The sequence below is a fragment of the Chaetura pelagica genome, unplaced genomic scaffold (assembly GCF_000747805.2).
Source record: "Chaetura pelagica isolate M959 unplaced genomic scaffold, ChaPel_1.0 scaffold33, whole genome shotgun sequence".
In the NCBI taxonomy this organism is placed as follows: Eukaryota; Metazoa; Chordata; class Aves; order Apodiformes; family Apodidae; genus Chaetura; species Chaetura pelagica.
In genome coordinates, this window is record NW_009952874.1 from 705,536 (window position 1) to 722,927 (window position 17,392).

General features: G+C 35.5%; 1 protein-coding gene across 2 annotated transcripts in view; it reads left to right on the forward strand.

The window, feature by feature from the left end:
* The first annotated feature begins 1,757 nt into the window (after nt 1-1,757).
* GULP1 (GULP, engulfment adaptor PTB domain containing 1) overlaps nt 1,758-17,392 on the forward strand; it is a 63,467-nt gene continuing 47,832 nt past the window's right edge. Inside the window, exon 1 of one of the 2 annotated variants that reach the window (XM_009995231.1) lies at nt 1,758-1,813. In XM_009995231.1, the coding sequence (XP_009993533.1) occupies nt 1,763-1,813 (51 nt within the window). In that variant the 5' untranslated portion in view covers nt 1,758-1,762. The remainder of the gene's footprint in view (nt 1,814-17,392) is intronic. The other variant, XM_009995230.1, reaches the window with a different exon arrangement.

The following is a 17,392-nucleotide window of genomic DNA, read 5'->3' on the forward strand; positions in this document are numbered from 1 at the left end:
TGTGAATGCGTGTTTTGGAGTCAAAATCTCTTCTGTACAGTTGGTCACTGCTGCAGCAAATGTGATGGAGCAGGGAGCAGTCCTGCCTTACGTGCCAACTTCCTTTCTCTGCAACTCCCAAGCTGGCTCCGTTGGCCCGGATCAAAGTAAAATGTTTTTGGTTATCTTTTGGGTTGTCAGGCTTTTATTCTAACAGCTCTAATCCACACTATTATTTTTTATTTGTAGGTAGCATCAGCTTTTGATATTGTACTCAAAATAGAGATCAATTTCAGGTCATAAAATATTCTGGGAGGGGGGAGCGGGGTTCTCGGTTCTGGTATTCCAATCACAAGCCAAAATTGAAATGAAGAGCCACTTCAGTGCGTAATCGTCCTCCTGGGTGCTGCTGAATGGAGAAATCATGCTTACTTAATTAAGGAGTGATGGTATCTTTCTTCAATAATGGAGCTGAACATTACTGTCATCTAGAATGAAAATCGCTTAAAGAAAAAAAAATTCCTTCAGCTTTGCAGTTTTGATCCTTTTACTGCGGTGACTATGGTGCATATTTTGTTTAACAGTTTTCTTTTTCCTGTCCATAAAAAAATATTTAGTTATTGGTTTAATGTCAACAACTGTCACAGCTTTTGCTCTTGAAAAATTTTAAGTCAAGAGGGATTTATTTTTCTTATGTGTAACTAACAAAGAAGTTAGTAATTGCTGTAACTTCGACTCCCATTAATGGGGGTGAATATGCAAGGATAGAATCTTGGTGTAAGCTATGCTGTTACTTAATAAAGTTCCAGATTTGTGCCTTTAATTCAGGCTAATGGAAGCAGAAGTGTTTTTATGTTAAAGAATACAACTGCAAATACAAATATTGAACTTGTGGAGTATAATATGCTACTCAGTGTTACAGAATCTCTCATGTGGTTGGTAATGCCATTTATTAGTTTGATACATCATTTTTTTGTTTTCTCAAATGCTTTCAACTGAGAGAACTTAAAAATATTTTCTAAACATCTAGTAAAAAGAGCTTTAAAAAAAAGTTGGAATTGCTCCTTAAATTATGTAGAATTTCTAAATGGTCATAGAAATGAAGGAGATGTATTTCAGAAATAATTAACTCATCCTGTCACCATATTAAACATGCAGCAGGAAAAAGTAAGACAGTAGTGCAGTCTTGTGAGGTGAGAATTATTAAAAGAAAATATGCAAGTTAATGTAGGATATGCAGGGAAAGATTAAAGAAGATCTAAACTTCTGGATCATTTACCACAATCTGACTTGCTTCTCTTGTCTTGTAGGAAGATTAGGGCTTTTTGGTTTCAGTTATTGTTCTGATGATTTTTCCAAAATATTTTTTTTTGTCCATTTAATATCTTCATAATTAATAAATAAAACTGTAATTGGAAGTGCAGTGTGTGGTCAGTGCTTTCAACAGCAGCAGCAGGGTGCAGAAAATAACAAGCTGATGCAGAAACAGTAACCTTAGGCCAGTAAAATATTTGGGTGGAGGAGTTTGAATTCTTATGGTAAATTAAGTTTGTTAAAATGAAAAGTGAGCCTAAGAGAAGCAACCGATTCTTTCATGTAAATGTTTGGGAAGTTGAGATATGCTGCATTTACTTCCAGCCCCAGGAACACTGCTGACAGATACTTACTTAAGTAAAAGGAGGGTTATTGATGTTTTCCAGGTAGATACTATAATAGTTAAACTAAAAATTGAATAACCTATTCAGTGCTTCTTTTATTTTGCTTTTCTGTAGACAAAACATGGATGCATACTCCTGAAGCCTTATCAAAGCATTATATTCCCTATAATGCCAAGGTAAGAAAATATTATTTTGTCCTCTTACCTTTAGAGCACAGCACATTCTGTCTTGCTTTTCATTTGAAAATGGCAGACACATGAATTAGCCAAATGAAATACTGAATAAAAGCATAATTAATGTCTATTTTGCCCATGAAAAAAAATCTGTTGCTTAATGGCCACCTGATTCTTGTTCTGTGTTATTTGATGTTTTTTTAGAAAACAAGCCTATTTTGTTCTTGTGCTTGATGCTCTGTTTCCTTTTAATGAATGCTAAATGGATGGAAATTTTGAGTGCAGAAGAACTTAACATCAGGCTGCATGCTTAGATTACTATAAAAATTAAAATTAATAACACAAACTTGAATAATCGCAAAGGCAATGAATAACAGTCTTGTCTGCTGGATATATTGGAATGTCAAATACTCTGGAAATATGGTAGAATAATAATGGAATTTTTACACAGTACAAGCAGAAGTCTTACACATGCTTTCTTATCCCAGTTACAGTGAAGCTCTACAATAGCATTTCAATTGGTCTAATGACATCTATTCAGATGAGATGCATCTTTGCAAAATAACTTAGAAAATGTTTTGCTAAAAGAGGGGAATACTAAGTAATCAGCATAATTGAGACTAAACTGAGCAATTGTCTGTTACTTCTCTAAACTGGAGGATATTTTAATAAGATTCCACTGTGGTCTGTTCTGGCTAAAATTCTCATATGATTGGCATTTTTAATACAAACATTAAAAATATTTCAGAGGCCAGGGCTTGGTTTCCTCTGCTGGTAGTCCCTGCTGTTGTATTTGCAATTTGCCTTTGCTTAGTATTGCCACATAGTGAGCAAGTGTTTGAAGTGGAAATTTGAGTCTTGTTCTGCAAGTTGCCAGGTGAACACGTTTTTAATCTGTGTGCTCTCAAACTGAATTTTTAACCAAAGAATATATTACCATTTATCTGTATAGCCTTGCCAGGCACCTTGGCTTTTATATTACAATTTGTGAGGGAGAGGGATACTTGCTGGGGTGACTGCCATCTGTTTTAATAGCAAGCTGAAGCTATGAATTCTATTAATGCACTAAACTATGGGCATTCATTTGATGTATTTCTTCAAGAGAAAGAAGAAACCTCCCTCATTTCATGTGTCGTTGTCTTTCTTAAGATCATATCTCATTAATAGTTGTTGGTACAGTTATGCAGGAAAAAAAGAAACAGAATAAAGAAGATGGTGATAAATGTAGAAATGGTGGCATCAACAACTTGGGGGGGAGAAAAAATGTGTAAGAAAGGCTTGTCCTAAGGAAATACGTTCTCAGTCTTACTAGGAAGATACTTGGTCTAAAAAAAACTTTCCCTTTATTTAGACTAGTATATGCCCAAGTGTCTTCTCCAGTTCTGGTGCAGTTTAATGTGGGTCCTGATCTTCACAGGGCGTCTTTGACCTCTGTGCTGTTGCCTCTAAGCTCTGTCAGAATACTTACTTGCAGGAAGCTGCAATGTACTGCAGCATGTGTTTAAACAAAAGGGAAAAAAAGTTATATTTTTTTTCATTTGAATCACAATAGAAAATTATTAATTTAGACTTGTCAGTTATTTGATTCATTATTCCAAAGCAAGTTAAAAAAAATCATCTGCACTGTAACTGGAGAGTAAAGGGTATGGGATTTCCACTTTCTTTTTTTTTCTTGAGACCTGGCATAAATTTGCACAGCTTTTATGAGGTTAGCTGGCATATGCAGACATAATAACATTATTAGATCTAGATAATATTTCCACTTCTGTTTTCAAGTACTATTTTTATTAATTTGTGCATTATTTTTTAAAGAGGAAAGCATATATCTGTTAGTACCTCATTTCCATTTTGACTTTTAGCTGAGATATCCCATTGATTGCATATGTTGTAACTACAGTATGAAATAATGATTAAAAACTCAGTGAGCATTCATAAAGCACGTATTGAAAAAGACTCATTATTTTTTCCAAGTGTTCATGTTGTTCTACTTTCACTTCTAATAATCTTCTATTCATACTTTTAAATTTGTTAGCAGAAGAAGACGATCTGATTTATTTCAAAAGGTAATTATGCAAGTCAAGAATGTCATGTTCAGAAAATCAAGTCAATTTAACGTAAAACAATACCAGAGATATTCTTCTCCACGGGCAACTAAGCTGTATTTTGCTACATGGTTCCTTGAAATCAAATTGCCATGGATGAAAGCTTTTTGTCTTTATAAGGCACAAAAATCGTTTCTCTGACACTAATCTTCTTGTGTGATCAGAAGTAAGAACAACTACAAAAGATGGGACTTTGTTTATTTACTTGATTCCTAAAGCAACTTTAAGAAAGCTGGTTAATAAAACAGAATTCATGAATTGACTGTTGTCTTAAAAAAAACAGTCCCAGCAAAGTTACCTGGAATTGAAGCCTGCTATACAGACAGCTGGCCTTTTTTCTTCACATTGAAGAGGACTTTTTAATAGAAAATTAGTCATGTCTTGTGTCTTTTAGGACATACATCCTCAGGATGATTTATGGCAGTAAGCATCTTGGCAAGAAAACACAGGCAGAATTGATTCTCTCTTTCATAGCTAGCATGCCCAGTCCTGATAGTACTTACAGTTTTGAAATTGGGTGGGTTTTGGTAGGATTTGGTGTTTGGCCTAAGTCTGTAGGGGTCTTTTGAGTGGGCTGGGTTTTTTGAGTGTGTTTTTTAGTGATGTTTTGCTGTTGTTGGTTTTGTTTGTGTTTTGTTTGTTTGTTTTAATGTTACACATGTGTCCTCAGTCTTGGTCTGGCTGAAAGCACTGATAATGACCACACATTTCAGTATGGTCTGGAGGTGAAATCTGGGCCTCCTAAAGTCAGTTTGTGATCCTGTATTTTTCTTCAGTGTATTGCTCCAAATGAAAGCATGTTGGTCAGAATTCTTTTTTTTTTCCAAAAAGAGAATGTAAAATCGTGTAGTATATTGTGAAATAAAGGGATGCGGGACTCTCCTGGATATAGCAGCATGACAATTTTCACCTAACGAAAGCTTTTGATAATATCAGGATATAAAATGCTAAGACAAACCAAAATTTCTCTGTCATCTTTTTTTCTGTAATGATCTGTGATTACAAACAGATGTTTGTGTAATTTTCAGTGCTGCAGGGGAAAAAAGTTAATTCCCTTGATTTTAGGACTTTTTTTTTTTCCACTCCTAAACAGAAGAGATCAAAGTGTGACTTTTAACAGCATCTGTCTTCAACCTTAGAAATGGGCTGATTGTTGTCATCATGTAACTGATACTACCCTGAGGGGTGTATTTCTGCTAATAAAAAGCTGCCACTGGCCAGAACAGCAATGCTTACTGTCTTTTTTTAGTGATTTATATATAGATGTGTGTTCCTCTTTATAGTCACTTGGCTATTTTCTTTTGGCTTATATCCAATTTCGATGTGCATGTATTTCCATTTTGCAGATTAGAGGTTCTGCTTTGCAAGCCTGGTGTTTATGTTGGCTACCAGCACACTATCCGGTCAGTAGCTTTGACCTTACACTTGGACCTTAGGCTGAAGTGCTGGTGTTTTACATAATACCACAATGGTGTGGTAAACCCTTGGGAGTTTATTTTACTGAGAGGCTTGGTGGCTTCCTAGTGCTGAGAAAGCCACAGTCCTAATGTTCACTTCAGGCTTCTTTAAAAACTTTGTATCTTGTTACGGATATATTTATGATTCTTGATGTTTCAATTTGAGACTTTGACGATAAACAAAGTTTGCCCCAGAAAAGACTGTTAAACTTGTCTTGGTGTTCTTGTGGGTTTATTTATGGCAATTAATGTATTTTGGATGATCTCTGCCCTGAATTATTAAATGTGTGTCTTGGACCTGTATTGCAACTGTAGCAAAGGGCAAAAAAACCCCACAAGCCACCAAACAAAAAAAACACCAAAGCATGAGTGATAAATCCCATGCAAAAACACCTTGCTTAGCAGCATCTAGTAATATTAATCTTTACTGTAGTAGAATAAACAGGGGTTTGTAGCTTTTCAACTTTATGTAGTTTCTTATTCCAACTTTTTTATCCTTCAGGTATGGTAGATAATACTTTTTTGGAGCAAGCATTTTGGGCAAGATAAAAAATGCTATCTAAAGGATCATGCTTCTTCTAATTGATGTAACTACCATAGCAGGACTAAAGGTGCAATTAGGTCTTTGAAATATCTGCATATTGCTATCATTAGAGTGCAACACTATTAAAGCCACATTTTTATGGTATAAACTGCACTTCTGCTATTTTTTTCTTGATATCACCCTACTAGCAATGTCTCTTTTTCTATCCAGTCAGCATGCTACAGAATGATCATACATTTATGTCAGAAAAAAGAAAGAATTCATGAAAGAATATCAAAGGGGAAAATTGTGTGTAGATTCTCCAAGGAATCAAAGATACAAGACACGCTATTTAAAACTATATGTTAATCTATGTGGTGAAGTTAGATATAACAGGATATTCCAAACAGAGCATGGTAATGTTTAACATTAGTAAGTAATGAAATAGAAAAGAGCATTACAAGAAATAAGTCATTTTTATACATTTAATTTATTATAATTAGAAATAAAAATGGAATTCCAATTAACTTTCATTAGAGTATCAAAATGTCTTGGATACAATAATAATTAATTTACTGTTTAAGCGCAAGAAAAATGAGCATTGTGAAAAGATCCAAATGAAATATGAAAGCGGAAAATTACAATTTTACAAGGAAATGCAAATCTCTAAGTACTGTTTCTGATACTTTACAGTCATTAAACTTGGGGGTCATTCTACCAAAGTTGGAACAATATAAGTAAAGCAGAAAATATTCAGAGTCTGCAAGGGGTGCAGTCTGTTTCAGGGAAATTGACCCATATATTTCCTCTTGCTTACAAGTTTACATACATAAAATGAGAGAAGGGTAGGACAGGATAGCATAATATCCACAGATACTCTGCAGAGTAGATGACTGTGGTCCAGATTGTATCTAAATGTTAAATAACAACAAACAAACTCATATAGCTAAATGACAGGAGCTGCATTTTAACTGTTCAGTATCAAGTCATTTCAGTTGTCTTATGTCTCTTTGAAAATTGGTGGCTGTTTTAGCTTCCTTAACAGTTCCTGAACAGTTAGTTTCTCAGAAGACTCTGTGGGGTACTTAGTGTCAGTCTGTTTTGCCTGAGGTTACACAGCCAGTTTGGAAAGGGGCAAGAATTGAATCTGCACCCCCTGAGTCTTGATCCAGTCTTAGGATCTGTCTTGAAGTCTGTTTGTGTGTTGCTTGCAGAGAGAGCTTTAGGTTTGACTGAAGATCCTGATGTCAGACATAAATGCAAAAACATATCATTTTCGAGGCATATGTGTGAGACAATGCTTAGATCAAGTAATTGAAATTTGGCAAGGTGATAAGCACTTGCAGAGTTGCAGGGGTGGGAGTGGGAAGTGGTTTCTATCTGGATGCTACAGGTACTCAACCTGCTAATTTTGCGATGTAATAGATGAGCATGAGGATGAATAGATGTATGTACTGGAAGCAGAGGTAGGATTCATAAAGGTACTTCACCGAATGCCTAACTTTTAGTTTACAAATATTACAGCTTATTCTAGGCAAGTGGGATCTGCAATCACTGTAAGGGCTGATAACCTTTTGGTTTTTGTTCACCCAGCACTATTGCTAAGTCCTCTCCAGGTGGATGGGGAGGCTGTGCAATAGCACGTTTGCTAGCACAGAAAACAGCCTATTTGCTGCACCTACTCTGTGTCTGTACCTGGACTAGCATCATCATTTGACCACTCAGGACTAATAAAATAGAAAAAAAAAGGTTTTTAAACTTCCAAAATAGTACAAGAGAGTTGAATATAATGTATAATGTATCATTTATTTTCCTCTCTCAGGAAAAGCAATCAATAGAGCTTTTGTTTTAGTGAAATAATCTTTGTAGGTTTCAGTTTTTAAAAAGAAATCAATCCATTTCACTGGAGGAGTGAGATAAAAATTATTGGTGTTTTTGTAATACATTATGTTGTAATACATTTTGTATCATAATACATTATTGATTTTGTAATACATTATAAAATGCAACTGGAAGACAAAATGGTATCTTTTGATCTATTTTCTGGAGCTGTCATCTTCTCTCAAGTTGAATTTATGATCTCTTGGTCTCTTCAAAAGCTTCATTTTGTTTGAATTATCAAAGTACTGTATGATATACTTCAATTACAAGAATGAAGGGGATTTGCAATGCAAATAAGAGAGGGAAGCTATAATTTCAAGGTGAGAAGAAAAAAAGATCACCCCAGTTAAAGGCTGTGTTTGCAGCAAAGGATCTGAGGAATATTTTAAGTCCCTTTCTCAGTAATATATGAAGTAATATATTAAAACTGTTGTGAAGCAGGATTGGAGCAGAGCCTCAAATCTGCATTGAAACTGATTTGTAGTCTACCTCAGCGCTGCAGTGTTGCCTATTCTAAGCAAGTTTTAAGTTTCCTTTATGTCTAATCTGTTTGTTTCTCTCACATAGATTGCCTCTGAATCCATTCCCTTCAGCACCCTGGCTGCTTAATTGCAGCCTTTTTCATCCTCTCTGGCTTTATAAGCAGTTTAAGTTTCCCCCATCAGGCAAGAAATATTTTAAAACAGCCAACAGCTTTAGACATTTTTAGTAGAAAATTCTAGAATCAGTTTATATTAGGATTTGCTTTGGGCATGAAAATGTAATAATTACAATAATTGGTTGGAAGGGACCTCTATAGATGGTTGATTCCCATTTGACAATGGGGCTCAATTCCAAATCAGGTGAGACATAACAGAGCCTCATACAATTGAGGTTTGAATACTTGCAGTTCAGATATTTGCAGGCTCTGAGAAGCCTGTTACTTAATGTGCCACTGTGTTGTTTTATTTCTTATTTCCAGTTGTAATTTCTTTTTGCTGCAACTTGTGACACTTAGCCATACCCCCACATGCGCACAGACACACCAGCCTTGTCATCTTCAGGTAAAACAACTGCAGCTGCCTTAGTCTATCCACTGAGGTCCATTTTCCTAACCATCTCATTGCCTGTCACATCCCTCACCAGTTTCTACTCCAGCTAAGATCTGGCTTTCCTAACTTCATCCCTGCATGCCTGGAAAATGTATGCTGATTCTTACTACAGAGCTGGTCTCTTGTTTGTGGTTTGTGTTAGGAGCTGGGATTGTGAAGTTTCTGGAGCAAGGGTTGTTGCTAGATTCCTCAGTTTCTTTAGATACAGGGGGGAATCAGATCTAGATGTTTAAGCCTTATGTTTGGTTTTTCTTTAAAAATGAGGTATTGTTGCTCTATTTCATCTTGGGACCAGAGGTGCAGAGGGGCTGGACTGTGGAACTTCTAAAATTTATATGACTGTGGAGTACAAGTCACATAGCTTATATATACATATAAGCTATATATGTGTGCGATTTTTCTGCTTCAAGCCTTTTTGTAGCCTTTTACTGTAAGATGTGATCTCCTAGGTGTGTGTATTGTTCTAGGTAAATTTCAAAAATCTGCAGCTGAGGATTCTGTAGTATTGATTTATCTGGTATCGTCTGCAGTTAGGAAGGCTTGTGTTGATGGCACGATTAAGAGTACAGTGGCTAATAACATGGTACCTGTCTGTGCCATGGACATTCTTCAGGTTATTTTTGGTTTATGAATTATTATTCTTTCCAGTAGTCTTGGTGTAGAAGAGCTTCTTTTTGGAATGTTGGAGAGCTGTATGCAGGAAGTGCTAATCCAAAAAGTTCTGAAAGTATGCCAATGTTTCTATGTAAGAATGATGTACAGAAAAGATGAGTAGAAATTTTTCTATAGCTGTAGCAGCAACCCTCTATCAACAGCAGTTCCTCATAATATGGCACTTGGGGAACATCTCAAGTGTATTTCTAAGGATACTGTGTTAACTAAAAGGTTTAAAAGAAGTCTTAGACCCATCCCAGCCCTTTCTATCTGCCTCAAAAGAGCTGGGCAATGAGATTGTTGAGACAAAAGACTCAAAATCATTAGAAGGTTTGTAACAATTTTCATAATGTGATGTATTCAGAAGAAGAATAAATTAGTACTTTAGTAGAAGTCTTGACTTAATTCTACTGTGACAGATACTTAGAATTCTGAGTTTGTAAAAACACCAGGCAAGAGCAGGCAGCAATTGACTAACAGTAAAATGAACATCTGTGTAAGACAACTGAGCAAAAGTTGGAGGTTTGTCTGAACAGAATTATTAAAACAAACAAACAAAAAGTCTGCAGAGAAAATGCATGGAATTTATAAAGACCAGCAAAGATTTGCTCAATTCTTCACATTCCTTTCTGTTCCTTCTGTTGCTGATATTTATTCCCTTGTCTCTCCTTAAGTTTGCTTGAAACTATCAATTAGCCTCGATAACATGCCCTCTGGGGATTCTTTCTGCAGTTATATTTCCATGTGAGCTGTCAGCTGTGAGGATGTGAGGTTTCTTTAAGCAGGCTTTTCAGCCTCTGGACTGTCAAGTGTCAAGCAAGTTGCATGTCTGACGCTGTAACTAACAGGCTGTATAGCTCAAACATCTGGATTATTGTACTTGTGGGCTAGGTGGCCCACAATGGCTTATAGATTGTTCTTGCTTTAAATTAGAATCAGGCCTGTAGTTGAATTAACTCTTTATCTCCTGTGTTTACTGTTGACCAAGCTGGATATTTCTGTTCACTCACACTTTGCTATGTATGCATGGGGAGCTACTGCTGCCTTACAAATGCTGTTCACCAAAAATAATAAGGAAACTCTCCTAAAATAAACTAGACAAAATAATTTTAACTGCATCACAGAAAATAAGAGAATGGCACAACTGTTTGAACAGAAACTTCTACAAGGACATATTATTTTACCAACTAAACCAAGGATACAGGAGTCCATCCAACAGCCAGTCTGTTCACTTCAGAAAAGTCTGTTCCTTCAGAAAAGGAAAGTTTTGCACTTACTGATCTTTGAGGATATATCCTCAAGAAGCTGTTGGACAAGTCACCAGCTGCAGTATGTGACTTTATTAACTCTAAGAGAATAATAATGTACTTTTAAAATTGTAGATCTGAACTGTAATGAATATTTCTCTCAGAAGTGCCTCCTTCAGGTGACTCTGATTCAGAAAGATGAAAGTCACGCTTGGCTTAAAAGCATTTTGAACTTTGAACATGAGAACTGTAGGTGTAGCTTTTAGAAAAACTAATAATTTCTGGCTTAGGACGTAGCCAAGAAAAATATTTGCATGAACTCCTTTTAACGCATTGTTAAAATGTTTTTTTCACTAGAAATTATTGGCCACTAAACTAGAGACTGATGGGTTACATTGGTCTAAACTTAATTTTATATATTTTTTACTTTATATTTTTGCATAAGTAATATTTACTTCATTCTGAATCCTTAAGGGAAAAAAATGCAGTAAATTCCTGTAGTTCCATGTATTTTTAAATTTATCACTGTAGTATTGCTGAAAAGAGGGAAACTGTGAATTACAAGGATATACATCAAATCTTAATGATATGTCTGGAACTAAGGGTCACATTTGAAGAAGCAGGTAATTTGAAATATGAACTGAAAATGTCCCTAAGCCGCATCTCTCACTATTGCTTTAGCATGTGCTTGTGAAATAAGAGATCCTAGGGAGACAGAGCTAAGTAACTCACTTTGGGGTATTCTCTTAAGATTAGGTAGGAGAGAAGTCTTGTCCATTCATGAATATAGGATTATTGCTGAATATCCATTTAAGTCAGGAATGTGTAGATCTTCCTAAGTCAGAATTTAGGGGCCATATCCTAACTTGCAGTTGGAGGCTTTGAAGAACTGCAACTATTAGAAGCAAAACCCATTCTCAAAATAAAAAAGCAGTCACCAGAGTTGCATGTTCAAATCCACTTTAAATGCTTTAAATCTTGATTCAGGTTTTGGGTAATGAGTTTTGGATTTTTTCTTAATAAATGTCTAACTTGACAGTACGAGTGGTCTTGCTTTGGTATGTTGTAAAGTGAATCCTCTTTGCTCCCTTAGTGGTGTACTTGAGGGCCTTGCCATCTCCCCTCCCTTCTCTTTAGGTAACCAGAAGAGAGGAAACTTTTTTTTTTCCAAAATTGATGTGCACTGTCTTCATTTTGTAGCTTTTTTTGTAGCTTCGGTTGTAGCTTTTTATTTGTATTAATATTTGCTGTTAGAATGAAGAGTACAAGGAAGAATGGTGTTCAATGTTGAAATATTTTTTTGTATCAGTAAGACTTGGAGGTACTAACTGAAATTATGCTGTGCATTTCCAAGAGGTTAATGTAATTTATTGCAGTTCATTAGGTCATAAGTTCTTTGAAGCTAAGGGATATGTTTTTGATGTTTGTACAGCCTCTGGAATAATGAGACGGAGGCTCTAGATGCTACCCTGATGCAAACAGTCATAGAACAGAGTTCAGAATAAGTAAGCAAAAGAAGACCTTGGACTTGGCTCTCATGAGCTTCTCAGTTGGAATAATTATATGATAATTGCAGAAAAGAGATGGGTGAAGAATTACCCTCAGTTTCAAGACTGGGAACTAGCGGTTTTCCATAAATCTGCCTCAAATCTCTGTTCTAAAATCAGATTTTGAATTCTACTTCAATGCCTTTAGTTCCATACTAAATTTATCTCAATACCTGCTCTCTTAATATAAAGGATTATGATGCTACTTAGAGAAGACTCTAAATCCTTATGTGAAGGGTTTTAAAATACAATATTATTTTATGTTCACCTAATGATGGAAGTAGCACTATGATAATCTAGAGTAGATTAATTTTAGTACTTCAGAACCAGAACATAGGTCTTTAATTGAAAAGCATTATATTGTTTTAATAAGAAAGAAGTGACAGCCAACATTAGTGTTGGTTTAATTGCCATTGTAAAATAAATTATAAATTACTTTCCACCTCAGTTATGTTCTTATCAGAGATGTCCATCTCATCTGCTGATGGATATTAAGGTCATGATAATAGTGCTTTCATTTCATATCTGATACTGTCAGGTTGAACTAGTCACTATTAAACAATTTTGCAGTTTGCCAAATGATCTTTCACACTGAAAAAAAGTTAAAAAATCTAATTCCCTAAATTGAATTGATAAAGGGAAAAGTATTTCCTATGTTTACATAGCGGTCTGCAAATCCACTTTGAATATCTACAGAACAGTAGCTTAAAGAGGCAGCTCTTTCTTTTCTAATAATTTATTTTAAATTAAATTACTCTAATCCTGGATAGCTTTTGGAAAAACTCTTGTTACCGATACTGTTGAAGTGCTTGGAGGTCATGTGTTGCATTATGGCAATCACAGATATTTTATAGCTGTCTTTCATATAAGATTATGTGAAGAAAAGACAGTCTTTTCTAAAAAGCATATTAGCAAGAGAGAATATAAACAGGTTCATAAAGCAATAATCATCACAGAGAAGGCACTCTGAAAGTGAAATACCCAGTACAGCTACAGCAATGTCAGAAGTGCGCTTTTTTTTTTTTTTTAAAGCTCATTGCCTCTAGTACTTGCTTCCAGAATCTGTGATAGAATTGAAGGAGAGGGATTCAGATTAGGATTTGATGTTTGTGCAGACACAACATTTGTGGATAATGAGGCCAGAGGTATGTTAAGGATATATTCCCAGACTTGAAATGAAAGATTTCCAGTGTGTTTATTTCCTAAAAAATCTGAAATGCGATTCCTGAAGATCCCTTAATAGTTTATTTTGTTCTGTGGTCACAAACCTATAGTAGATGTAAATGCTATCAAACTGCTGTGTTTAACTGCCACCCGTTTAGTTTTAAGCTTCTGCATATTCCATTATATTCCAGCTTCTCTCTTTGTTTTCTCTTTCAGCTCCTAGACACTCTTTTTTAAATGATATTACCCCTTGTCAGTTCAAATAATCAAAGCACCCAGAACCAGCTCTGATTCTCTTGTCCTTTTTCTTCTCTAACAAAATACCCAATTTACTTAAATCTATTTTATCCATACTTGTATAAAATTAACAATGCATTTAAAATAGTAGAAGGAGCTTACGAAGTAGTTTTTAGGAGCAAGGAAAGAAAGACATTTTCACTTACAAAACATAAGACATTTTCTTTACCAGTTATATCCAAAGACTGATATTTATATGAATATGGAATATTCTCGTAGATTATGCATGTGATTTGGGATTGCACTTTGCATACTGACTTAGTACATTTCCCCATCGATACTGCTTTGCTAAGAAAGTATTAGGCTCCTTTTTTTACAAAGGTAGTGGTTCTCAGTATAGGAACTTGACAGTTTAGGAAATAAAAAACAAAACTAAGAAAAAACAACAAAGCTGGTTTACACTTTGTGTTCTTTTCCTTTAATACACCCCAGTACATCTCTCTGTCCTATCGTGTCTATTACCTCTCCCCTACAGAATGTATGTGTAAATTTTTTGCTAAACACCAAAGTAGTTATAATATTAGAATTTGAAGAGCAGATAATCTTTTGTGGTAATAATAGTTGAAAAGAAAATGTTCAGATTATGTTCAAAATTTGTGTTGCACAAACAATTTACCAAAAGTGGTTTTAAGTTGCAAGCTGCAAAAGCACCAGCTCCACACATTCATGATTCTTTCTCCAGTGCAACTATTTCTGGTGCACTGCTTGTCTGCTCTTTGACAGCCAAGTGTTCCTATGAATCGAAAATTAAAATACAAGTCATTTATTCTAATGTACAGTGCAGCAGGGTTCACAGCATTGAAAGTCCTGTTTCAGAAGAGATGCAATGTCCTTAAAATAGACAATTTCATATTTCACATTAAACTGGAGAAGGACTTTAATAAACTGAGAGTAATGGACAGTACTTATTTGTTCCTATTACTAAGGGTATGTGTGTTTGAATGATACTTTTGTTCCTGACTGTGACTTCTGGTTTTTGTCCCACATGAAATTCCTGTTGCTGTGTTTTTAATGTCATTGTATGTTGCCATGGCAAAGAACTGTGATACTAAAAGTTCAGTGTTATCATGCTAGACAAGGACAAAGGAGGTAGAAAGTAGTTTAGAGCAAAATAAACTTTATTCACAAAATTGAAAATGTCTGTGGAATTGTCTCTCAGCTTTTTATAATATATTGGTAAAATTTACAAGTAAAAAAGAGTAACTTCAATAAGTTTCCATTTCTTTCTTTATATATATACCTATATATATAAAGAAAAATCCATCACCATTCCTTATGCAATTTGTAGAGTTTATTTTTACTGGACAGAGGAAGGCTCTGATGGTTTTGTGTCCCAACTTCAGCCTGAAGAAATTACTGCAATCTGAATGGTCAGATTGCACAATCCCACCTTGAAACAACACATGGAAACGCCTGGCTGTTCTTATATGTGTTATTTTGAAAGTAAGAATCTGAAGCCTGTGCTCAGATTCATGCCTAGCAATGAAGTAATCTGAGAAATAGCTGTTTGGAGGAACAGCTGTTTTCTGAATGACATCATGGCCTGTTTACTTACATGGCTCAGAGATGCACCCCTAATTCAGCTGCCTCACTCCACTGAAGTAGTTCTGAGTTAATAAAAATGCTCAAAATTTTAGAAAGCTTCATTTATTGCTGAAGTGGCATGTTTTTGCCAGTTTTATGAACCAGGATCAGTTTTGTTATTGAATAGTTGACAGCATAGCTTGTTTCTTCGTAAGGGTTTTTTGTCGGTTTAATTTCCATTGTTCTTGTTGAGGCTTTGTTTGCTGGGCTGAGTATTTGCAAGAGGAATAAATAAGTCAGCAGGACAGGTGGAGCTTGAGAATAGTGAGTTGAAGCTTTAACTTGCTATATTTTTTTTAAAAAGCGAGAGAGCCTCAAGAATGCTGATACAGAGCATGCTACAGTTAAAGGAACAGTGGCATTATAAAAAGCTGTGGCTTGATACAGCAGGGCAGAACAAAGCCAAAAACTAGGAGAGCAGTTTTGTGTGTGTTGTGCAGGGTGTTACAATAGTAACTATTCAGAAGTTTGTGACAATACCAGCACTTGGGATCTTGATCCTAATCTTGCAGTTCCCTTAATTATAGCACTGTACTAGATTGAGGGTTTTGAGGAGGTGAGGAGAATCTATCTTTTATCGGAATGCTAAAGAAAATGAACTGTAACCTTAATTTGGGTAGACTAGTGGGTTTATAAAGGTAGTAATGCTGATTTTTTTTTTTTTTCACACTGCAATGCAGTGCAATTCCTTCTAGATATGCTGGTGTTTTTAGCTAGAGTAGGCTGACGTTAAGTGGGAATTAAAGCAAAGGTGCTGTCTATCTTGTAAAGTTTCTAACAGTACATTTGGCATCTTGGCCAAAGCATCTAGAAATGTAGAGATATTTGTATTTCTTCAGCACTTTTGAGTGGAATATAGGAGTTGTTGAGAATCGCTTGTTAATATCAACTAGATCACCGTATCGGTATTTGGTATATCAAAAAAAAAAGCAAGATGTCAAATTTCTTACATTAGGATATTTGAAAATATTAAGGTCTTGGTGTAAAATAGTATTTTAGTAATTTTGAGGGTGTGTGACTTTACTGTTTCCATAAAAAAATTATTCTTGTGTTGAATCCAATTCCTGTTACGCAGAACTAAGTCTACTGTCTAATTACAGACTGGTAAAGCTGAAAAATCTGTCTACTCTGTTATTATGCACTTCTAAAGCTGAAAAGTTGATTTTAAAAATAGCAGCTGAATTATTTTTAGGAGGACTCTCAGTTAAGTTAGAGTGAATACATTTTTACTGGGAGCAATCCAGTCAGGAATACAAATATTTTTGATTTTGTTGTTCAGGTATTGGAAGCTTTTAAAAGAAAACCAGGCCTTCAGTATGATTTTCTATTGCTATTGGCATCACTGTCATTTGTGCATTGCTGAACTCTTCCTCTAAGCCTTTTTCCTATGCATCAAAAAGATTTAAAAGAATTTTCTAGAAACTATTTGATCTTGCAGGATTTTTGCTCCACGCTGGAGTATCCCTAAGGAGTATTCCTGTTGCCCTCCTGTTGCTGCCTCTGTGCCTTCCTCCACTGGATGAGAATGTAGAGGTCCCTCAGACCAGCAATAAACTGTTTGCTCCAGCTAACAAGCCTGCAGAGCAGAGCCAGAGAACCACTTTTTCTTCATCCAGTTGTTTGAGGTAGAGCTATGTCTGCATGTGGTTGTGCTTGTTCTCAAGCTGTGACTAAAATCTGGGTATCTGTAAGGTGGCTGATCATGATGTATGCAATGGGAGAGTAGTATGCACAAACCCCATCACCACCTCAGCTCCATTATAATCTTCAGAACAAGCCTGACAGCTCTTCAGGGCATGATACAGTCTGAGATGTGCTTTTAAAGTGCTGTGTAGATTGATGGAATGAAGAAATACTGAATGTTTGGGTTTTTTTCTTGTACAGCTGGTATTTTCTATAGTGACAGATTGACAAGATAAGCTTTTTATCTTTTTGCTTTCCTTCTGTATTCCAGCTGGCTCGTATCTTCTTTTTGGGAGGTACTAACTGTATTTCTGAATGCTAATTTACTTTCAGGGTTAGACATTTTTATTCA